The 25,512-nt window shown below is 38.6% G+C and overlaps 1 protein-coding gene across 1 annotated transcript in view; it reads left to right on the top strand.

Annotated features, from left to right (window-relative positions):
- The window catches only part of Dpy19l2 (dpy-19 like 2), a 100,447-nt gene that overhangs the window by 38,341 nt on the left and 36,594 nt on the right, over positions 1-25,512 (top strand). Inside the window, exons 10-14 of the mRNA XM_028763923.1 lie at positions 931-1,008; positions 1,976-2,062; positions 3,047-3,106; positions 10,868-10,948; positions 15,469-15,570. Coding sequence (XP_028619756.1) covers positions 931-1,008; positions 1,976-2,062; positions 3,047-3,106; positions 10,868-10,948; positions 15,469-15,570 — 408 coding nt within the window. The remainder of the gene's footprint in view (positions 1-930; positions 1,009-1,975; positions 2,063-3,046; positions 3,107-10,867; positions 10,949-15,468; positions 15,571-25,512) is intronic.

Genomic DNA, 25,512 nt, shown 5'->3' with positions numbered 1-25,512 from the left:
GGTGGGGTGCCTATCTAGAGGCCCATGTAGTCTCTGGTCCACCAGGGTCTGAGTTCACCTATCTGTTCTTCTGGCTGGCTCGGCCTACACCTGTTCTTCTATCTGGTGTGGACTGTGTCTGTGCAGCATATATCCACACAGTTTGTGGTGACACATAGCAGTGGGAGTAGGCATTGGGGGCAGGAAGAGGAGGCAGTGAGTTGGTTCTTTGAGGTATGAACCAAGGGTATGGGAAGGTTCTGAGTACAGGTGGACTCTTAATTGTTTTTCTGACTTGCCTGATTGCTTTTTATGTGTGATATAGAATTAGCTTAAGGCTAAATTGGTAATAATTTTTTTCCCCAAGAGAATGACGAATATGTTTCCAACAGGCAAAAATGCTAACAATCTTAATTTATCACCACAGAGTGAGATGTTTCAAAAGTGGGTTTTGTCCTCTATTATAGCTTCCTTTTTTCTGGCCCAGTCCTATAGTGTAGATCTTTGAAGCCCTACATTGAGTCTGAGAATTTAGGAGTCATCTGTCTCTTGGTGTGCGCACCTACTCAGTAAGCCTGCTTAGGTTGTTATTTTTCACCTGTCACATAATTAGCACACTTCATCCAATGTTGGTCCTGTAAGGCTATACTGGAAGAGGAATTCCCTAAGTATCATGGTCAGAGGTAGACATTCCCATTATTTCCTGGGATTTATCTTTTTAGTTCTTAATTGGCTTGCTAATAAACAAGAGTGGTAATAATAAAATCCTATGGATACCATGTGTTTATGTATGCCTATACTATTCTATGTTTTTTTCCACTGTAAAGTTAGATCAAATCATTTTGCTCTCATCATCAAAAATAAACTGTTTCTTCATATTTCTCTTATGAATAGTGAACTGTATGTTTTCTACAATTTTTTCACATTTGGGTTTTTATATTTTTGTTTCAGATAGCCTCATTATTTCCCATGTATGTTGTGGGATACATTGAGCCAAGCAAATTTCAGAAGATCATTTATATCAACATGGTAACATTTTTGATATTATAATCTAATATTAAAATATCTCAATTTATAAAGCAAAACTAATTCTGTTTTATGGGTACTTCTCTTTTGATAGCATTTCAGACACAAGATACCAACACATCATGTCAGGCTGTGCTGCCCTGTGCTTTTGCTGGCAACCATAGAGCAGATAGACTGTCCTCTTTAAAGATGTGTTTATTTTTGTTTGTGTGTGTATGAGTGTTTGTTGTATGCATGTATATGCATTAAGTGTGTGCAATGCCTCCTAGAACTGTAGTTACAGATAGTTCTAAGTTTCCATGTTGGGGCTGGGAACTGAATCTGGATCTTCAGCAAGAGGAGCCAGTGATCCAAGTTGTTAAGCCCCCTCTCCAGCCCTTTAATCTTTATTTTTACACTTTAATATTGTCATTAATTTTGAAATGCCTTTTTCCTTTACACCTGATATTGTTAACACTGTACAATTGTAAAATTCTGCAACTGAAATTTTCTATTGTTGCATTTTTAATCTTAATTTCCAAACACATCTTCCTTAAAAACACAAAATGATAACAAAAATAAATCTTATATAAAATGATAAAACAAAATATCAGTGAAAACATATATATCATCTTCTTATTATGTCACTCCATTATTCAAGCTATAGAAAACGTGGCAGCACATAGAAGATAGTTTAAATTCTGCTATAAGTAATTTATAAACTTGAATTTTAATACTTTAATCCTGGCAGTGACTTGAAATTTTATTTTTATTTGTCTAAACTCATTAATATTTATATGGATGAAATTTATATAATCAGTTTATATGATATAATCAAAGTATATGACCTATTATATAAAAAGGTTGTGATGAAATATATCATGAACAGTAAATACATACTAATAAAAATGCTAAAGACATAATTACGTACCTGCCTCCAGAGTCTGACTACATGTAATCACTGTGAATCATTTTTGTTTCCATTTTCCAGGGTTCTGTTGCCCTATGCTTCATTTTGATGTTTGGGAATCCAATGTACTTAAGTTCTTACTATTCCTCATGTTTGTTAGTGACATGGGTAAGTTGCAGAAAGTCAAGCATAGGTTTTGACAGAAAGGAGAATGTAAAGAGTTAGGTTATTATGAAGTATAAATGATGGTTGAATCAAAAATGTTAGAACTAAGAAGCAATCTCCAAAGGTTCAATTAAGGCACTGTACCTGAGAAAGGCATTATTTCCTTTAGTATTGTTAGAGAATCTCATTATATGAAAATAGGAGGGAGCAGAGAATATTCTCTATTTTGGCTTATGCATATCAGAAGTATGACTAAAAGTAATAAAATGAATTTATTGAAGCATCACTCTCAATATAAGCAATAAAAATGATGGTTTGTTTTAAAGAGAACATTGAGCCAGCTTAGATCCATCTAAAATATTACAACACCATATCTGTGCTGATACCTCCTAATCTATTCTCTGCCCTAAACTCAACTAGTCCATCATCCCCACCCACTCAAAGCAAAGTAGAAAACCACTAATATCCAATCTTGCCTGCAAAGGCCTGTGCCTGATAAGCATTAAAATAAATAGGATGTGACTGTAGAAATGAGTCCACTGAAGTTTTGCTGAGAACAAAACAGGCATAAACAATAGAGAGAAGTATAGGGGCTCTATGATGTATGAGACTGTACCTTCCTGATTACATAATCAGGTGATAATGAGGAGACAGAGGAAAGGCCAGGTGTCCACATTATAAAGACTGACAGTGCACAGCACAGTTGCCTTTGTGATGCCAGACCTTCCCAATGTTATAGCATCCCACCTACTTCTCCCAGGAGCTACCTGCAGAGAGTGGACTCCCTACTCAGTGAGGCAGAGATGTGAATCAGGAAGCAACATCTCAGAAACCAAGCCCTTTTCTCTATCTTCAAGGAAGTTTATATTGTCTGAAATTTGAAAAGTCAATAATTAAGGCAACATTACAGATGTAGTTGAGATGAGACAGATTATACAACATATATGTTAATTTTCCTTCATATTTTTTTGGTTACATATCTTTTAGGCAATAATGCAAAAGAGAAACAAAATCCAAAAATTGGGAGCCACTGAACTCCAGTTTTGGGTAAGATAAACAGTGTTTTTTTCTTCAATTCATCATTTTTATTTATGAAGCATAATGAAGTAGGCTTGATTGAATAAATTCAACAATAAATTAATGTAATGGGATCCCATGTTCTTTCTGAGGCGTTTCTGTTGCGTATGGTGAAAATGGAGATAAATTTGTTTACCATGTAGTTGATAGCATGACACTTCTAAGATACAGTAGACTCAATTTTAGAAAAGTATCATTTTGATAAAATTAGTGGACATCAATTATTTTATTTATGAACTATTGAAGGCAGTAAGTAGAACTGCCAAACTGTACATCAAAATCTATTGTTTTAGCATCTCCTACTGGCAGAGACTGAGCAGGAATTCTCTCACTAGCCAGGAGACAAAGGTGTGGAGAGAAATCCAAGAAGTTAAGTCAGGGACGCGCTCTACCCTGATGATCTGGCATTGACTAGCCTTCTCAGGCCTTAATAGAGAGCCATGGAGGTCATCAAGACAGGTGACAGGAAGAAAGAAGTGTCAGTCTTCTTTCCATAATTGTAACAAAAAATCCCATAAAATCGTCCTGAATGAGAAAAGGGTTATTTGTCCCATATGTCAGAGATGCCAGGCTATTGCCACTTGGTCCTGTTGTCTCTGAGCAGCAGTGATGCTGAACACAACAACAATGAGTGTGTGGTTACTCAGAGCTGCTCGCCTTATAGCAACCCAGAAGTAAGAGAGAGAGAGAGAGAGGCAAGGAGGAGGAAAACTTTTTTTTTTTTTAATTTTTTTATTGGATGTTTTATTTACATTTCATATGTTGTCCCCTTACCCCATCCCCCACCCACCCAGGAACCCCCAATCCCCTCACACCTCCTCCTTCTTCTTTGTGGATGTAACCTCTATCTACCCCCCCACTCCCACCTCCCCACCCTCAAAACTCCCACCCCCTGGGGCGTCCAGCCTTCATGAGGTCAAGGATCTCATCTTCCACCTGTGCCCAGCAGGGCCCTCCACTCTTATATATTCAGCTAAGGCCCTGGATCCCTCCATAAGTGCTCCCAGGCTGGTGGTTTAGACCCTGGGAGCTGTGGTTGGTTGGTATTGTTGCTCTCCTCATGGGGCCACAAATCCTTTCAGCTCCTTCAGTCTTCACTCTAACTCCTCCATTGAGAACCCCATAATCACTTCAATGGCTAGTTGTGAGCATCTGCCTCTGAATATGTCAGACTCTTGAAGACCTCTGAGGAGACATCCATATCAGGCTCTTATCAGCATGCACTTCCTGACTTCCACATCAGCATCTACCTTTGGTGACTGCACATGGGATGGATACTCAGGTGGAAAGGTCTTCAGACGGCCCCTCCTTCAGTTTTTGGCCCTCGCTTTGTCTCCATATTTGCTCCCTTGAGTATTTTGTTGCTCCTTCTAAGAAGGACCGAATCACCCCCACTTGGTCTTCCTTCTTTATGGACTTCATGTGGCCTGTGAGTTGCATCTTGGGCATTTTAAGGTTCTGGGCTAATATCCAATAATCAGTGAGTGAATACCATGTGTGTTCTTTTGTGATTGGCTTACCTCACTCAGTATGATAATTTCTAGTTCCATCCATTTACCTAGGAACCTCTCAAATTCATTGTTTTTAATAGCTGAGTAATACTCCATTGTGTAAATAAACCACATTTTTTTAATCCATTCCTCAGTTGAAGGACATCTGGGTTCTTTCCAGCTCCTGGCTATTATAAATAAGGCTGCTATGAACATAGTTGAGCATATGTCCTTGTTATATGTTCGAGCACCTTCTGGGTATATGCCTAGGAGTGGTATAGCTGGATCCTCGGGTAATGCTATGTCCAATTTTCTGAGGAACCGCCACACTGATTTCCAAAGTGGTTGCACCATCTTGCAGTCCCACCAACAATGGAGGAGTGTTCCTCTTTCTCCACACCCTCGCCAGCATCTACTATCACCTGAGTTTTTAATCTTAGCCATTCTGACTGGTGTGAGATGGAATCTCAGGGTTGTTTTGATTTGCATTGAGGTCTCACTTTCAAACTCTGTTAGTCTACGAATTGATAAGTGGATTAATTGATAAGTGGATTTGAGAGGTCAGAGCCCTTATGGTCCCGTCACCTCCCAGAGGCTGTGGTCCTGATCCTCCTGTGCTGAGTTTTGCTACTCCAAGAAGACTCTTCTTTCGACACACATGCTTTGGAGGGCATTTGAGATACAAACCAAAAAGTTTGTAAGGAATAAGATCTCTGCCCTACACCCTGATGTCTACCACCCTCCCCTTAATGCCAAGAGGACTGGCTGGTGAAGCGTTTCTCTTTTAATGGGCATGAATTTGGTTTGAGATGAAGCCACACAAGGTGCCATGTAGACTAAACTAACAAAAACAGCTCTGCAGTGATTCAAAAACTAAATTGTTATTTTAACAAGAGTATATAAAATGTCAGAGATTATATACATTGAAGTGGAGTATCATTTTGGGTTAAAATGGGGTATTAAAAGGGGTTCCATTTCTCCATTACCTGATTCATATTGCATCAGATGCAGTAGCAACATCCAATCAGAGCAAGGATGAGAAAAATTCTCATTTTCAAGAATGAGAAAAATGAGTTTAAAACGTCAATCACCAAGTGTCAGCATTAAATAGATGGTAAAATCCTTGTAAAACTGTCTTTATTTTTATTAATTATTTTAATAGTACAGATTTATAGAGTACAATATAATCATTTGAGATTTATATATGGTGTATAGTAATTAGAGTAGTTAGTTTTTCTAATTCCTTAGCTGTTAATAAAGTGTATTACCTTGTAATCATTTGTGTATTTATGGTATAAAATGTGATATTTCGGTTTCTGTATGCCATTGCTCTGACCACCAGGGCTACTCCTACCTCTCCATCATTACTTTATGTTTAGAGCATGCTTGTCTTCTAGTTTTCATAAGACACACAGTAGGTTATCATGAACTAAAGTCATGCCTTGGTATGAAATTTTAGCACTTGTTCTGTCCATATTGGAACTCTGGGTTTAAACCCAAAGAAAACAGCATCAATAGATCAGACACTTGACAGTCAATGTTTATGGTGCATTATACTCAATAACTAAGACACGGGATCAATGTAAGTGCTTATCATTAGAAAAAGAAAATGAGGTGTGCCTATGTACAATATAATATCAGTTACAAATAAAAAGTATATCCTGTTATATATAGAAAATACACTAAGCTGGAGGGTATTATACATAATGAAAGAAATCAGGCAAAGAAAAACTAGAACCTATTCTTCCCCCCTGTGTGAATGTTTTACAAACTCTGACTGGAATGTACTTGCAATTACTACAGGCTGTGAAGAATGGAGCAGGAAGGGAGAGGGAGACTCAACAATGGGTATTAGAATGATCTGAGGAAATTTAAAAACAGCCCACATGAAACGCTTCAGTAAACAGATTTAGATATGGGAGTATAACGTATCAGGAAAGAGAAAGTTTTGGAAAAGAGAGTTTGAGAATGATATAATTGAGGAATGCAGTAATTTTAAGTTTAAAATCTGGTGACTGTGTTCATGGCAAGAAGGAATGACAGCTAGCAGACAGCATTTCTCGTAGACAGATGGGGCAGGAGAAACAATTTGATGTAAGTCAAGAACAGTGGAGACATGGCTGTACCTCAGAGATGCGTTGGCAAGAAGAAACAATCTGATACAGTTATATCATCAAAATTCTAGAAAGGTTCAAATTTAGGGTAGGAAATACTTGAAAAGCAATGGATGAAACCTTCTACAATCGGTCAAAAGGTGTATCCTGGTTAAGATAAACTCATTGATACTCAAGGCAAGATGTATTATAACCAAAATTTAGAAAATTAAAACTAAAGAAAGAAATCTTGATATCAGCTAGGGAGAAATAGGGTGTTGCCCAGAAGGGTAAAACTGAGAATTACAGCATCTGAAGATTCTTATCTGTAAGTGTGGTAGGATTCTTGTCAATGTCTGAAGAAAATGTCAGTTAAGAATGCTATCTCCAGTGAGGGTGTCCATTTCCATTACTTTTCTGTTGCTGTAAAACACCATCACTAGAGGCAACTTCCAGAAGGAAGTATTTATTTGTACTTACAGCTGTAAACAGGAGTCCATCATGGTGGGAAACATAGCAGCAAGCAGCATTCCTGGCAACAGGAGCAGGAAGCTGAGAGTTCACATTTCCACCACAGGCATACAGCAGAGACTGTGAACCTGAAGTGGCATGAGACTTCTCAAATTCTCACATTCTCAAAGCTTCAGGGATGAACTCCTCCAAAAAGGCTGCACCTTCCAAAGCTCACTAAACAGCACCCAGGGATCAAGCAATCAAATGCACAAGTTAATGGGGACATTTATCACTCAAACCACCACAGTGTCCTTTAAGAATGAAAGGGGAATAAAGGCGTTCTCAGATCAAGGATAACTAGTGGAACTTGTTAAGAGAGAAACAATCTAGGATTAATTCTAGTTCATAAAACAGCAAGAAATGAGGAACGGGAGATTTTACAATGGGGTGGGGGATATAGCTTATTGGTGGCTTCTGCCTGGCATGTACCAACAAAACAGAAAAGAAGAAAAAAAAAGAAAGAAAAAGAACATCTATTTTAACATGCATACATAAACACATATACACATACATACATACATACGCACGCACACATACATACGTACATACATACATACATGAAAGCTTCTATTGTAATAGGTTTTCTTATGACTTTTTCTATATGTCTTTAATGCTGTTTACTACTCTACTCTGTTTCCTATCTCCCACACCAATTTAACCCTTCTTGTTCTTTGATTCTCCTTTAAAACTTCAGACCACTTCATCCTATCTCGCCTCTCTTGTAAAAACTACACCCCTCCCATCCACAGTTCCTTACTAATTTCCAGGGGTATATGGGTATTTCAAATGAAACAGTCATATCTGAAGATTCAGACATAGCATCCACAAATAAAAGAAAACATGTAACATTTGTTCTTCTGGGTCTGGCTTACCTCACTCGGATTATTTCCAGCTTTAATCATTTACCTGTGAATTTCATAATTTAAATTTTCTTAATGGTTGAGTAGTAGACCATTGTGTAAATATATCATATTTTTATTATGTGTTCACCAGTTGATGGACATCAAGGCTGTTTCCATTTCTGATCTGTTGTGAATATAAGAGCAATGAATCTGAACGAGCAGGGGTCTCTGTAGTAGGATATAGAGTCCTTCTGGATATACACCCAAGAGTGTTGTAGGTTGGTCTGTGATAGATCTATTTTCAGCTTTAGGAAGCCTTCCACTCTGGTTTTCATAGTACCCGCAGCAGTTTGAACTCCCATTAGCAATGAATACATGTCCCCTGCCCCTCATACATGGCAGCATTTATTGTCATTTATTTTTAATATTCAGAATTCTGAATGAATTCTGAAACTTCAAAGATTGTTCAAAGATGTTGAACAATTTAAAAAATGTTTCTCAGATGTTTGTGTTTTATCTTTTGAATACTCTACCTAGCTACCTCCATGCTCCATTTTTACTGTTGGTCTTAATTCCTAAACTCTTGGTCTTCTGTTGAGAAAGTCCTTTCCTACACCATTGAGTCCAAGCACATTCCCTACTTTCTCCTCCCTCAGGTCCAGGACATCAGGTCTTATGTTGAGGTTCTTGATAATTTGGAGTTTAGTTTAACCCAAGATTCAAGAAAAGGATGAAGTTACATCCTTCTGCCTGAGCTATCCAGTGAACAGCCCAATTTTTTGAAGATACTATCTTTCCCCAGTGTCAATTAATAAATGAGTCCGTTTGAGACCAAAAATCAAGTCCAGAAAAGTTCACGCCTCATTGAGTGATGAGACCACTTACAAATGGGGGGAAAAATCTTTACCAACTATACATCTAATGGAGGGTTAATATGTAGAATACACAAAGAATTCTAGAGTCCTTTCTCTTGCCAATCGGGGTAGTGGACTAGATTAACCATGCTCAGCATGAGTTCCCTCTTAAACTGGGCTACTTCAGGATATAACACTCACTATTGTACCTTTGGGAATCCTGCTGTTTTGGTCATTGGGATTCATAGGCAGCATATCTGGATAGGAATATTATTTACTTTTCTCTCTTAGTAGCTGACTCCAAGGAATATGAAAGATAGTCCCCAGTGAGAAGGCTTCCAGGTTGGTTCCAACTCAATTCCACTCAAATAACAAAGAGTCAAGAAAACAAAAGACCCAAGCAAAACAAACAAAAACAAAACAAGCAAAACAAAACAAAAATAATGGACTATGGATCTGAGCAAGGGGTTCTCAAAGGAAGAAGAAAAAGGTTAAAAGAATAACACCCAACTTGTTCATCACTCTTAAAATCATAGAAATACAAATTCAAATTAATCTGAGAGTTCACCTTACCCAATCAAAATGGCTAAGATCAAGAAAGAAAGCTATGATAACAAATGCCAAAAGGAATGTAGAAAAATGGAAACCCTAATTCACTGTGGATTGCAAAACGGTCCATTCACTAGGAAAATAAAGGTGGAGAATTCTCCAATGGCAAAAATAGATATTCCATATGGGTCTACCACTTCTTGGCATATACCCAAAGGACCTGACATCCTGCTCCACAGAATTTTGCTCTACCAACCATGTTTACTGTGGCTCTACTCAGAATAGCTAGGAAATGGAACGGAAGTAAATATCCTTTGATTGAATCATAGGTAATGAAAATGTGGTACATATGTACTATAGAAAACTATTCACCTGTAAGGAAGAATGAAATACAGTTTTCAGGTAAATGGAAAGAAGAGGAACATGTACTGAATGAGGCACCCCAGAAAAACAAATACCGTGTGTTCTTTCCTATTTGTGGATCCTAGTTCTGAACCTTCAGATGTGAGCAAACTTATTTTCTTGAAGAAAAACTGTTATTCCCCCAAGTGTAGGGAAAATGTTAGTATTAATAAAATATTTGTATTAATTTTTTGAGAATTGGCTACACTCTTCTCACTAACTCCTTTCAGATCCATCTCCATTTCCCACTCCTCAACTTCAGGTTCTTTTTTCCCTTTTTCTTTTTAATAACCTATGGAGTCTAGTATATGCTGCTCACACATTCTGTTATTGATGTATTTGTGACCACACTTAAAGAGAATAGACTTTCCCTGCCACCGAAACCATCAGCAATCTGTCTGTAGCTCTTCAGCCTGCAATGGGACTCGTGAACTCCTTCCTCAATCATACTAAATTGTACACTAGCTTGACTTGTTCAGGTCATGTGCAGGCAGCCCAGCTGCATGAGTTCTTGACCACAGTGGACTCTCCCTGGTGTGTCCAGAAGATACACTCCCCTCCAACCTTGGGATCTTAATATTTCTTGCCCTGCTCCTTTATCCACTGTTCTTCAATGCTCTTCTGAGGCTTGATTTTTAGCTAAGAATAATGTTTAGGAATAAAACTGTCTCTGTCTTCAAAGAGTCTAAAGGGAAGTTTTTATTTTTTCTTGATTTGGGTTTTTAGAATTCTCTTTAGGTTTAGGATATGTAGTGTCCTGGTGTTTTAGGTACTTTCAAACAGTGTCACAGTGTTAAATTTCAAATTTAATTTCTTGCCAATAAAAAACAAAACAAAACTGTGAGGACCTTTCCTTGTCCTGCCATTTCCTCTTCACAACACACTGGTGCATCTCACATGACTTAGTCTTGTTCTGCTACTCGTAGCATTGAAAATTTTAACTGAGTCATATATTATTTTTAAAACTCAAATCCTATTTATTTTCTAGCTAATCCAAGGCTGTGCTTGGTGGTGTGGAACAATTATTTTGAAATTTCTGACATCTAAAATCTGTGGTGTTTCAGACCATGTAAGTACCTTCTGTTTAAAAATATAATAATAAAATTTCTAACAGTACACAACTAGGTAAGAACTTGAAGCAGCTTGTTCATATCTCTTCATTGTACAGGGACTCTTATTTGTCCAGGTCTCAAGCACATAATCTGCAGAGCTGAACATAAAATCATGCAAACCAACAGGAGATAGTGAATGCCCAGGGAAGATGTCTCAGTGGATGCCAGCATAGTCTTCCAGACACAACACGAAGAATTTTTTTTTTTTTAGTAGTAACTTGTAATATTTCAGCTAAAGATAAACATGTACTTAATGATAATCTTTCCATTACTGAAGATGTTAGCATATGACCAGTGTCTACTTATACAAATTTTTTTCAATATAGTTTTGGTAATTAAGTATTAGAGGCTAAAGTTATGTTTTGGTACGTTCTTATTGTATAAAAACATGTTAACAGTTCTTTGTCCTTTTTTTTTAAAAAAAATGATCTGCTATTTGTTTAATTAGAGAAGAATCTTGTTTTATATAAAGCCGCAGACAACGAAGTCCTAAATACATTCATTTCTAAAAAAAAAATAGTAATTAAGCACATTTTCCCTAATAGTGAGCTGGGGGTAAGTATGAATTGTCAAGGACATTTGGCTTGCAGGATGCTTGGAGGTTGATAGCGCCATATTTACTTTACTCTTAATTTTGAGCTCCTTAGAGCAGGGCTGAGAAAAAAAAAAAAAGTTGGCAGAAGGATTTTACTTGAGAAGTTGTCTCAGAAGACACAGGGGAGAGAAGAGGGAAGTAAGAGAACAATCACATCTGTGTCAACACTAAGCTATTTAGTGTGGGCAGCTGGGACTCCATCCTACTGGGGAACCTCAGAGAGTACATTTTCCCTGGGCATTCACTATCCCTTGTTGATTTGCAGGATTTTATGATCAGCTCTCCAGGTTATGTACAACAGGCCTTAAAAAGGTCTTTCTGAGGAGCTGTTGAAGTCTTGTAAGCATCTGTTGTTGGTCGAACGTTGCTTTGAGAGTGTTAACTCCTAGGCATGTTTTAATTAAGCTGTCTTGGCAAGCTTCCAAGGAGCTAGGTAGGGCTTTCATGTACAGAGGTGTAGAGATACCCCAAAGAAGGGATCTGGGAAGTCTTGACACGTTTCTAACTGTCTTTAGTGTTGGTTTATTAGAAATAGGTCTAGAAGACACAATGCAGTGTACTGCAGTGTCACAAGTAACTGTAATAACAACCTTGTACATCAGCTCAGTACAATAGGAGTATAATAAAAACCATAAATGTGAGACCCATGGTTAATGTCCCCTTTTCTATTAGACACATTAAAAGAATCAAAATTAACTTGGTGTGTTTCTAAAATACTATCATTTCAACACATATTCAATGGAAATAAATTATTAATGAGTCATTACAAATCCCATTTCTTCCCAATGCCTTTGAGATCTATCTAGCATGCATTTCACAGTTAGAGCACATCTCCATCTGGCCGAGTTCCATTTTAATGCTCAGGATCCACACATGGGTCCTGGCTACTGTTTGGATGCTACAATTAGAGAAGACATAAGAAAGACACTCAGTGAGAAACTCATAAAAACATCTATGATTGCCTTCAAACTAATATGCAAGTCATAATGTCTGAGGATATTTTTTGTGTTGCTTTTCTTATTTGGTGAATATCTCTGAGGAGTGGCCTTTGGTACTTTATGGATTCTTTGAAGTATATTCTCTGGCTTTTGAAGTCCTATTTGCTCCTCTTTTATTCTTCCTTTTTAATTGGATATTTTATGTATTTACATTTCAGATGCCCTTTCCTCACTTTGCCTCCCTGTTCTTTGCCTTTTAATCTGTTAGAAAATATAAGTATAGTCCTTATCTCTAATTTGGTATTTGTTTTCTTAAAGCAAATATTTTAAAGAAAAGCATTTTTCAAGATCTACCCCAAAATTGCTAACTTGTTTAAGGAAAGGGAAACCATGCATACACGTGCATCATTTCCAGCACTTCCTATTATGAAATAAGCATAACACATATGAGTGTAACAGAGGAAAGTGTAGGAGCAAAGTTTCCTTGTCTAATACTGTCCAGTGTGGGCTTGTCCTGTACAGAACCACATTACCCTTGGCAACCAGTTGTAGCATTGTTTCTGTAAAAGCAGAGGAGGTAGGAAAGGCCAAAGGAATGGTACACACTCACATAAAAGAAGTTTTATGTGTAAAACCCTGTTTCCTACTCTCTGAGATGGTAAGCATGACCTCTTTGGTATTTTTGTTGATTCCATTTTCTGGGATGTGAGGTGCCAGTTTTCCCTGTTATCCTTAACATTCTTATTTAGTAAGGTATATTTTTAATTTAACTTTATTTAGATTATTTAGAAATTACTTATCCATTTAGTTGGCTGGTAATTTTATTTCTCACAATTTTTTATATTCTTACTCAACTTCTGCAAATCTTAAAAGAAATATACATATCACCATTGGATGAAATAAAAGTTCAGTACAGTCATTTTTATGATAAATTATCAGATTATAATGGTGTGATGGTAGTCCTAAATGACTTTCTCTAAGTAAAATTTTAGTATTTTATTAAGTTATTATTAATTTCCAGAACTATTTTAAATTGAAAAGTGGTAACTCTTATTGATGCAGTATTGGTCAATAAGAGGACTCTGAGTTAGTGGTGAACACTGATAACCATCAAGGTTGCTAAAGTGATGTTTGTACCTCTCAGAGAATTTGAGTCAAGGTCTCGTGTACCAAAGAACTCACAGTGGAAAAATAATTGTCTCTTCAGTGGCAGAAAGCAAGGCTTTGGTAGATGGTGTCATATAAGTCAATATAATAAGTGTAGCCATGATTCCTATGAGGGAGAATTCTCATGTTTAATGGATGAATGGATGTCTGAAAATGTTAAAAGTACCAAACACAGGCAATATGTGAGGTTTTGTGAAACCATAATTCATAGAAAGGTTTATGACTTGCAGTTCACTGAAAGGTGAACTGAAAGTGTCCCCCTCTCCCCACACACATATTACAGGATTAAAAATGTCACAAATTCCACAGTAGTTTATTTCAGGCAAACACTGGCCTTACAATCTCAGATAAATTTTTTTCTGACTCCTTTCTACTTCTTATCATCTCTGTATTTTTTATATTTGTTCTTTGAAAATTTCAAGTTTCACACAATGTATTTCGACCATTCACCTCTTCACCTCAACTCTTCCCTGACCCACTCCCCTTCTCCACCTACTGAATTTTTTGTCAGCTATTTTTAAACTCTTCAAGACCTGTTTATGCTGTCCAGTTATTCTTGGATGTGTGGTCTTCCACTGGAGCTTGGTCAAATTTCTAAGGGCTACCATCTTAGAGAAATCTCTGTCTCCCTCTCCCAGCAGCTAACAGTTTCTAGTCACTCCATGGCTAGGGGTCAGATTGTGGAACAATTCCTTGTGCATGCTGGGATTCTGTTTGACTTGGGCTTGCAAAATGTCTGTGCATGCAGTCAGAGCTGCTGTAGGTCTATAGATTCAGCTTCCCTGCAGTGTCTAGATGCTTCTGGCTATCACACCTTGCATCACCTTCCACAATGATCCCTCAGCCTTTGGATGGCTGAGTATTCTGTAGTCTTTTATTCTCTGCCCCTTGGCCAGTTGTGGGTTGCTGTGTTAACACTATATACTGCACATAGAAGTATCTCAGCTGAGAGTTGAGAGATGTATTGATATATGAGTATAACCATAAGCCATAAGGAGATGGTTTAATTCTGTGTCCATTTGGTGTTAGGGTCCCCTCTAGTGTCTATGACTTTTCTAGCCACAAGTTCTTGGTTTGATAATGGTATCACAAATGGGGGAGGGTAGGGTAGGTATGGATGACACCTTATGGAGTGAGACTTCAGTCCAAATAGAAAGTGGTTGTTTATTCTAATGGCATTCATGCCATTGTTCTCTGTTGCTTTTATAAAACCTTGACCAAAACAACTTCAGGGAGAAAAGAATTCATCTAGTTTACAGATCCATGTTACAGTTCATCACAGAGAAAAATGGGGCAGAAGCTCACTAAGGAACCTGGAGGTAGGAACTGAAGCCAGGACCATGGACAAACATTCCTTACTAGTTTATGATCTATTGCTTGCTCATCTTGTTTCCTTATACAATCCAATTTCCTAATATTTTCACTACCCCCAGTTCAGTGGACCCTTGATATCTATAACTGATTTTGAAAATGTACCGCAGACATGCCCACAGGACAATCTGACAGAGTCAATTTCTTGTGGTTCTTTATTTCCAAAAGACTCTAGTTTATGTCAACTAGACAAAAACTAACCGGCACACTTGATAGAAATTCTATCTTCAGTAGTCTTGAGAACTCAACCATAATACACGCATCTCTGTGACTTTTTGATTCTGAGGCTCATCAACACTTTTTGATGTCACACTGTAGACATTGGTACACTTGGGCAATATCATTTACCTATCAATGGCTATACCATTTGTTTAACTTTTATTCATTTTGCCTTATTTTCTTCCAGATTCGCCTGAGTGACCTTATAGCAGCTAGAATCCTAAGGCACACAGATTTTGATACCTTAATATACACCTGTGCTCCAGAATTTGACTTCATGGAACAAGCGGTAAGAATGTTTATTTTTTTTTTCATTCTCTGCACACATACAATGATTTTTTGGTATGCTAGCTTTCCACTTAGTTTGAAACATCTCCACTTAGTTTGAAACAAAACAAAATTTATACATGGGAACACACAAATTATTCTATTTTCCTGTAGCGTTTGCTAACCATATGGTGTTTATCATCACTTTTATCTATAAAACTGATGCCTAGTAGCCTGCATCTAAAAGAACTATGGATGATAGTTAAATCAGTGAACTGAGAAAGAGTCTTGATTGAAGTCATCACTGCTTTTACAAACAATTTGCTTTGACTAATCTAGGCCACTGGGATTCCAGTTAGGAAAGTGGAATTAAATTTCTTTTTTTTTTTTTAAAAAAAGAGAAAGTTATTGTCTAAAAAGGCAAACTTCTAGGAAATCTTTGTAAACAAATACAACTTGTTTTAAGTTATAGAATGGCAGGCCGGTCACCTTTTAAAAAGGCTCAATCTAAGAGCCTTTAAAGCATTGCCTTGCTGAAGGATAATGGACTAAGAGAACAATAACCATATAACATAATTGTTTCATTTACATATGAAATAATTAGGCATATTGACTCTTATGTGTCCTTAAAGCTTAAAGTATTCTTCCTCAATGTGTGGCTTAATTTTTCTTCTTAGACTATAAAAATATTGTTTGGATCTGTCTTTACCTAATACCTAAGAACTCTAAGTTAACATAATAATGATATTTTATTATCTCTTATTCCTTAAATCAGAAACTGTTATTGACAATAAATTATCTCTTAGGCAGTTTAAAGTAGGACTTCAGAGAGAGAAAAAAAGACTTGTTTCTTTTCTCTTTCTTTTCTTTCTTTTCTTTTTATAAATTTATTCTTTAACCATTTTTTAATAATTATTTTTTCTCTAATCATAATTCATTCACACAGGGGTTATAAACACAGAAAGGCAGGATGTGGGGAAGGGAATGACACTGGAGTGTGGGTGTTCAGGGGGAATTCAGATATCTTCAGAACCGGGTATCGGCTGGGTGAAGGTTCAGGGGACAAGTCACTATGACTCTGCCTATGACTCGATTGTCCTTATCTAAGTTGGTATTGTCTGCCAAGGCTACCTATTTACAAGGTCCATGACTACTCAGCCTTGTAAATTTCCACAAAAGCTGCCTGTTTACATTAGCTTATAGCCTTCTGTTTCAATGCTTTTCCACTGAGACCCAAGACTTGGTGTTAGTATACATGTATATCAGGCCTATTGCTGATTTTAGGCCTATGGCTGATTTTAGGCCTTCAGTGTGTAAGCAGGGCTGCCCCTGACATCTCCTCCCTTCTCTAAGTATAGAAGAGCTATGGCAATTCTAAACTTGCGAAGGTGGGGATAGAGGCCTGACTTCCAGCAATTGAAGGGGACCTTGTAATGGCTCCAGTCCTCCTGTGGTTGTCCAGTGAGGCATGAGGGCCATACCCATCCCGATGTCTTTTTCCTGGAGAGGGGATACTTTTGACATCAACCCCTATGCAGTCAGGCTTGTCCCTCAGGGAACCCAGAGAGATACTTTTATCTTTTATTTATATTCCCTTGCAGTGCTTAGCCTCGCAGCCTAAGCAAGAATTCAGATCGCCTGTCAGAGTGGGTTCTGGGTGGCCCCTCTCTGCTTGGTCTAGGGGCAGAAGTCCCCCCTTTTAGGTTGGGTGGAGATGGGTTTTGGGAACACCCTGTATAAAGTAACAACCTCATCTTGAATCTCGTGGTCCTCCATAGCTAACTTATGATAATGTATCTGAATAGGTTTTGCTACCAAATTATTTGTCTGTAGTATCACAGAGTTAGTCCACCTATTTGAGGGCCAGGGACCAGCAGAAAATAAGCAAAAAGAACCCAAATAATGGTCCCAAGATGGAAGGAAATAGGGTTGACAACCTTGGAGAGGCTGCAAATCAATTCTTGTACCAGCATTCATCTGTCTCTTTCTCTTTCTGATTTTTCTTAGGGCCTTCACTGACCTATTTCATGCTCTCTTTAACCCTCCTTGTCTTGTCTGTGTAAAGGCACCTTCTTCTTTAAGGGCTGTACACAGTCAAGAGCTGTACACAGCCTTTTCTATTATAATAGAGTAAATCAAGTCCAATAAGGATCTTTGCGATTTTAGGAGGTCTCTTCAGACAGCGAAACGAGGGATTTCATCAGAATAGTGATGTCAATCTCTAGCTGTTTGATGTTCTTGTCAGTGGCCCTTCAAAGGTCTGAGTAGTATAAGTTCGGAGGCCAGCATCTGGATTAGAACTTCTAACAGCAGACATCACGGGTGATTCATTTTTACCTGGAAAGGAAAAAGAAGGGAATTCTCAGAGAGATTTCTCTTCCCTGGATGTAAATTATTATTCATCTTATTTATGGTTGGGCCTGGCTTTGTGGGGGTATCTATTTTTTTCATTAATCTTTTTGGTAGCCGGTTAGCTGTGCCTTCTGTGGTATCAGACAGGGATATCAATCCTCGGCCCCATAAGGGAACTGGATCTGGGCCATTCCCTTTAAGGGTAAGAGGGTCCTTCCCCATATCTGTGGCAAAGTTTTGTTGGTCTCGGTGGTGCCAGAGGCAGTCAGCAGCAGATTTGCCATGAGCTTTCAGCTTTAGAGAGATAAAAGTGAACAAGGCATGATGGAGAGTATTTCAGGAGGACTCCTTCTGAGGGGGTACCATTCCCCCTCTTTTGTTTTTAGAGCCAATTTTTCAGAGTTCTTGTAAAATTAGGGCAGAAGTACCAACAGTCGCTCCTTGCACACTCAGAGAGTCATGAAGACCCTATTTAAGGATATATAAATCTATATTAATAATCTTTTGTCAAAGGACTGTTATAGCACCACTGACAACTAATCAGACTATATAATATATCGATTAGTAATAGCTTCTTCTACTTTTTATGAGATTACCTCTCTTTTGTCAATTAATTGTTGAGGAAAATTAGGATTTACATCTCTCTTGAGAATATTGAACAGAGACTTAAATTCTTTTGTGGAGAGCTTAAAATAGGATCTTAGCCTATTAGCAATTCCTAGAAACTTTGAAAATAATTTAAAATAAGTAAATTCTCTCCCTCTCTCTCTCTCTTTTTTTTTAGACCCTTTATCTGTGTGTTTTTTAATTGGATATTATACATACTTACCTTTCAATGTTATCTCCTCTCCCATTCTCCCCCAAAACCCCTTATCCCATACCCCCTCCTCCTAATTTTTATGAGGGTGTGCTCCAAACATCCTCCCAGTCCCATCTCCCTGCTCTCGAATTCCCACACAGTAGGGGATCCAAACTTTCGGGGACCATGGCCCTCCACTTTCACTGAAGTCTAACAAGGTCACCCTCAATTCCCTATACAGGTGCATGAGTCCCTCCCTTTGTGCTCTCTGGCTGGCGGTTTAGACTTTGGGAGCTCTGGTTGAAACTTTTGATACTCCTTCTAGAAAGGACCAAAGCATCCACACTTTGGTCTTCCTTTTTCTATGTGAGTTTTATGTGGTCTATACGTTGTTTCTTAGAAATTGTGAGCTTTTGGGCTAATATCCACTTATCAGTGAGTGCATACCATGTATGTTCTTTTGAGATTGGGTCACCTCACTCAAGATGATATTTTCCAGCTCCATCCATTTGCCTAAGAATTTCATGAACTCATTGTTTTTAATAGCTGAGTAGTACTCCATTGTATAAATGTACCACATTTTCTGCATCCATTCTTCTGTTGAAGGGCATCTGGGTTCTTTCCAACTTCTGGCTATTATAAATAAGGCTGCTATGAACATGGTGGAGCATGTGTCCCTGTTGTATGTTGAAACGTCTTTTGGGTATATGCCCAGGAGTGGTATAGCTGGGTCCTCAGGTAACACTATGTTCAATTTTCTGAGATACCGCCAGACTGCTTTCCATACTGGTTTTACCAGTTTACAATCCCACCAACAGTGGAGGAGTGTTCCTCTTTCTCCACATCCTCGCCAACATGTGCTGTCATCTGTGTTTTTGATCTTAGCCATTCTGACTGGTGTGAGGTGGAATCTCAGTGTTGTTTTCATTTGCATTTCCCTGATGACTAGGGATGCTGAAGACTTCTTTAGGTGCTTCTCAACCATTCGAGCTTCCTCAGTTGAGAATTCTTTGTTCAGCTCTGTGCTCCATTTTTAAAATAGGGTTCTTTTATCAGAAGTAGGGTTGGTGAAGATCATTTCCCAATCTGTTGGTTGCCACTTTTTCCTATTGACTGTGTCCTTTGCTTTACAGAAGCTTTGCAGTTTTATGAGGTCCCATTTGTCAATTCTTGGTCTTAGAGCACAGGCTATTGGTGTTCTGTTCAGGAACTTTTCTCCTGTGCCTATATGTTCCAGGCTTTTCCCCAGTTTCTCTTCTATTAGTTTCAGTGTGGCTGGTTTTAGGTGGAGGTCCTTGATCTACTTGGAATTGAGCTTTGTACAAGGAGATAAGTATGGATCAATTTGCATTTTTCTACAAGCTGACCTCCAGTTGGATCAGCACCATTTGTTGAAAATGTTGTCTTTTTTCCACTCGATGGTTTTAGCTCCTTTGTCAAAGATCAAGTGACCATAGTTATGGGGGTTCATTTCTGGGTCTTCTATTCCATTGATCATCTCACTTGTCTCTGTTGCAATACCACACAGTTTTTACCACTATTGCTTTGTAGTACAGCTTGAAGTCAGGGATAGTGATTCCCCCAGAAGTTCTTTTATTGCTGAGAGTAGTTTTCACAATCCTGGGTTTTTTGTTATTCCAAATGAATTTGAAGATTGCTCTTTCTATCTCTGTGAAGAATTGAGTGGGAATTTTGATGGGGATTGCATTAAATCTGTAGATGGCTTTTGGCAAAATAGCCATTTTTACTATATTAATTCTTCCAATCCATGAGCATGAGAGATCTTTCCATCTTCTGAGATCTGCTTCGATTTCTTTCTTCAGGGGCATGAAGCTCTTGTCATACAGGTCTTTTACTTGCTTGGTTAGGTTCACACCCAGGTATTTTATATTATCTGTGACTATTGTGAAGGGTGTCATTTCCATAATTTCTTTCTCAGCCAGTTTATCTTTTGAGTAGAAGAAGGCTACTGATTTTCTTGAGTTAATTTTATATCTAGCCACTTTGCTAAAGTTGTTTATCAGGTTTAGGAGTTCTCTGGTGGAAGTTTTGGGATCACTTAAGTATACTATCAAGTCATCTGCAAATAGTGAGATTTTGACTTCTTCCTTTCCAATTTGTATCCCTTTGACCTCCTTGTGTTGCCTAATTGCTCTGGCTAGGACTTCCAATACTATATTAAATAAGTAGAGGGAGAGTGGGCAGCCTTGCCTAGTCCCTGATTTTAGTGGGATTGCTTCAAGTTTCTCTCCATTTAGTTTGATTCTGGCTACTGGTTTGCTGTATATTTCTTTTACTATGTTTAGGTATGGACCTTGAATTCCTGATCTTTCCAAGACTTTTATCATAAAGGGGTGTTGAATTTTGTCAAATGCTTTCTCAGCATCTAGTGATATGATCATGTGGTTTTTTCCTTTGAGTTTATTTATATAATGGATTACATTGATGGATTTCCGTATATTGAACCAACACTGCATTCCTGGGATAAAGCCTACTTGATTGTGATGGATAATTGTTTTGATGTGTTCTTAGATTTGGTTTGCTAGAATTTTATTGAGTAATTTTGCATCAATGTTCATAAGGGAGATTGGTCTGAAGTTCTCTTTCTTTGTTGAGTTTTTGTGTGGTTTAGGTATGAGCGTAGTTGTGGCTTCATAGAATGAATTGGGTAGTGTACCTTCTGTTTCTATTTTGTGGAATACTTTGAAGAGAATTGGAATAAGGTCTTCCTTGAAGGTCTGATAGAATTCTCCACTAAAACCGTCTGGTCCCAGACTTTTCTTTGTGGGGAGACTTTTAATGACTGCTTCTATTTCTTTTGGGGTTATGGGACTGTTTAGATGGCTTACCTGGTCCTGATTTAACATTGGAAACTGGTATTTGTCTAGAAAATTGTCCATTTCATCCGAATTTTCCAATTTTGTTGAGTGCAGGCTTTTGTAGTAGGGTCTGATGTTTCTTTAATTTCCTCGGTTTCTGTTGTTATGTCACCCTTTTCAGTTCTGATTTTATTAATTTGGATACTGTCTCTCTGCCCTCTGATTAGTCCAGCTAAGGGTTTATCTATCTTGTTGATTTTCTCAACGAACCAGCTCCTGGTTTTATTGATTCTTTGGATAGTTCTTTTTGTTTCTATTTGGTTGATTTCAGCCCTGAGTTTGATTATTTCCTGCCATCTACTCCTCTTGGGTGTATAAGCTTCTTTTTGTTCTAGGTCTTTCAGGTGTGTTGTTAAGCTGCTAGTGTATGCTCCCTCCAGTTTCTTTTTGTAGGCACTTAGAGCTATGAATTTTCCTCTTAGCACTGGTTTCATTGTATCCCATAGATTTTGGTGTGATGTGTCATCATTTTCATTAAATTCTAAAAAGTTTTTAATTTTTTTCTTTATTTCTTCCCTGACCAGATTATCAAGGAGTAGGGTGTTGGTCAGTTTCTATGTGAATGTGGGCTTTCCATTGTCTTTGTCATTTTTGAAGACCAGCCTTAGACCATGGTGATCTGATAGGATGTAGGGGATTATTTCAATTTTTTTTTTATATCTGTTGAGGCCTGTCTTGTGCCCAATTATATGGTCTATTTTGGAGAAGGTACCATGAGGTGCTGAGAAAAAGGTATATTCTTTCACTTTAGGGTGAAATGTTCTATAGATATCTGTTAAGTCCATTTGGTTCATAACTTCTGTTAGTTTCACTGTATCTCTATTTAGTTTCTGTTTCCATGATCTATCCATTGCTGAGAGTGGGGTGTTGAAGTCTCCCACTATTATTGTGTGAGGTAAAATGTGTGCTTTGAGCTTTAGTAAGGTTTCTTTTATGAAAGTGGGTGCTCTTGTATTTGGTGCATAGATATACAGAATTGAGAGTTCATGTTGGTTGACTTTTCCTTTGACAAGTATGAAATGTCCTTCCTTATCCTTTTTGATAGCTTTAAGTTGAAAGTTGATTTTATTCGATATTAGAATGGCTACTCCCGCTTGTTTCTTAGGGCCATTTGCTTGAAAAATTGTTTTCCAACCTTTTACTCTAAGGTAGTGTCTGTCTTTGTCGCTGAGGTGGGTTTCCTGTAAGCAGCAAAACGCTGGGTCCTGTTTGTGTATCCAGTCCATTAGCCTATGCCTTTTTATTGGGGAATTGAGTCCATTGATGTTAAGAGATATTAAGGAGAGGGTGTTTTTGCTTCCTGTCATTTTTGCTAATAGTGGAGACATCGTTTGTGTGGTTATCTTCTTTTGGGTTTGATGGAAAAGGATTATTTTCTTGCTCTTTCTAGGGTATGATTGCCCTCCTTGTATTGGAGCTTTCCTGCTATTATCCTTTGTAGTGCTGGATTTGTGGGAAGGTACTGTGTAAATTCATTTTTTTCATGGAATATCTTGGTTTCTCCGTCTATGGTAATTGAGAGTTTTGCTGGGTAAAGTAGCCTGGGCTGGCATTTATGTTCTCTTAGGGTCTGTATGATATTCGTCCAGGATCTTCTGGCTTTTATAGTATCCGGTGAGAAGTCAGGTGAAATTCTGATAGATTTGCCTTTATATGTTACTTGGCCTTTTTCCCTTACTGCTTTTAAAATTCTTTCTTTGTTTTGTGCATTTTGTGTCTTGATTATTATATGACGGTAGGTATTTCTTTTTTGATCTAGTCTGTTTGGCATTCTGTAGGCTTCTTGTGTGATTATGGGCATCTCATTCCTTAGATTAGGGAAGTTTTCCTCAATAATTTTGTTGAAGATATTTACTCGCCCTTTAAGTTGTGAATCTTCACTCTCATCTATACCTATTATCCTTAGGTTTGGTCTTCTCATTGTGTCCTGGATTTCCTGGATGTTTTGTGTTAAGAACTTTTTGCATTTTGCGATTTCTTTGACAGTTGTGTCAATATTTTCTAAGGTATCTTCTGCACCTGAGATTCTTTCTTCTATCTTTTGTATTCTGTTGGTGATGCTTGTGTCTATGACTCCTGATTTTTTTCTTAGGTTTTCTATCTCCAGAGATGTCTCCATTTGTGATTTCTTTATTGTTTCTACTTCCATTTTTATGTCCTGGATGGTTTTGTTCAATTCCTTCATCTGTTTGTTTGTGTTTTCTTGTAATTCTTTAAAGGATGTTTGTGTTTCTTTAAGGACTTCATCCTGTTTACCTGTGTTCTCCTCAAGTTTTTTGATAGTGTTATTTATTTCCTTCTTATAGTCTTCTATCATCATCATTAGAAGTGATTTTAGATCTGGTTCTTGCTTTCCTGGTGATATGGGGAGTTCAGGACTTTCTAATGTGGGAGAACTAGGTTCTGACGATGGCAAGTACCTTGGGTTGCTGGTGCTTGTGTTCTTGCACTTGCCTTTCGCCATCTGGATCACCTTTGTGCTATCTGTGTTGTCTCTGACTGGAGCCTGTCTTTCCTATTATCTAGGTTGTGTCAGAACTGTTTGGGATGGGTTTTGCTGCTGGGGTTAGAGCTGAGGCCCAAGATCTGCTCCTTGCTCAGGTGGAAACTGGAAGGGGCCCGGGCTCCCGGTGAGGAGTGGATTCCTGGGTCCCAGTGTGTCCCGGTTGCTCCTTGTTTGGGGGCAAATATTGCCACCTCCTAGCCTAAGATACTGCTTGGGTTAGAGCTCCTGAGAGCCCCGCTTCCTCTAGGTTCTGTGAGATTGAGTGCAGAGCTGACTCCTGGGATCTGCCAAGTGCTCAGGCTCAGACTGGAAGGAACCTGCGCTCTGGGCCTGGAGTGAATTCCTGGGTCCCAGTGGGTCCCGGTTGCTCCCTGTTTGGGGCAAGTGCTGCTTTTTCCTTACCTGGGATGCTGCCTGAGTTAAAGCTCCTGGGAGTCCCTCTCTCTTGGTTTTCTGGGATTGGGTACAGAGCTGCCACCTGTGACCTGCTCTATGCTCGGACCCAGACCTTCTTTAACCTTTTTTATAGTCCAGATTTTATCCCCCTTCTGGTCCACCCCTCCAACTGTTCTTTTTCCCATACTTCACCCCCCACCCCAATCTCCACCAGGTCTCCCCACTCCCTGAGGCTCCAATTCTCTCGATGGTTAGGTGCCTCTTCTCTGATTGAGTCCAGACCTGGCAGTCCTTTGCTGTATATGTGTTTGGGACCTCTTATTAGGTTGGTGGCTCAGTGTCTGAGAGATCCCAGAAGTCCAGGATAGTTGAGACTGCTGGTCTTCCTGTAGGGTAGCCCTCCTCCTGAACTTCTTCCAGCTTTTCCCTAATTCAACCACAGGGGTTCCAAGCCTCAGTCCGTTGGTTGAGTGTAAATATCTGCATCTGACTCTTTTAGCTGTTTGTTGTGTCTTTCAGGGGGCAGTAATGATAGATCCGTGTTTGTAAGCACACCATAGCATTAGTAATAGCGTTAGGCCTTGGGCCCTCCTCCTGAGCTGGATCCCAATTTGGGTCTGTCAAGGGACCTTCTTTTCCTTACTCTGTTCTCCATTTTTCTCCCTGCAGTTCTTTCAGGCAGGAACAATTCTGGGTCAGAGATTTTGACTGTGGGATGGCAACCCTATCCCTCCACTTGAAGCCCTGTCTTTCTACTGGAGCTGGACTCTACAAGTTCCCTATGCCCACTGTAGGGCATTTCTTCTAAGGTCCCTTCCTTTGAGACTTGAGAGTCTCTTACCACCCAGGACTCTGGTATATTCTAGAGTGTCCCCTTGCCTCCTACCTTCCGGAATTACTTGTTTCCTTGCTTTCTGCTGGCCTTCAGGGCTTCAATCCTGTTTTCCCCTTCAATACATGATCATGTTCCTCTCTTCCCCTTCCTGTCTCCTTTCCCATCCAGGTCCCTTCCTACCTCTTCCTGTGATTGCT

This window comes from Grammomys surdaster, unplaced genomic scaffold, assembly GCF_004785775.1.
Source record: "Grammomys surdaster isolate TR1022 unplaced genomic scaffold, NIH_TR_1.0 140, whole genome shotgun sequence".
Classification (NCBI taxonomy): Eukaryota; Metazoa; Chordata; class Mammalia; order Rodentia; family Muridae; genus Grammomys; species Grammomys surdaster.
The sequence above is the reverse complement of the archived record's forward strand: the minus strand, read 5'-3'. Positions and strand labels throughout refer to the sequence as shown.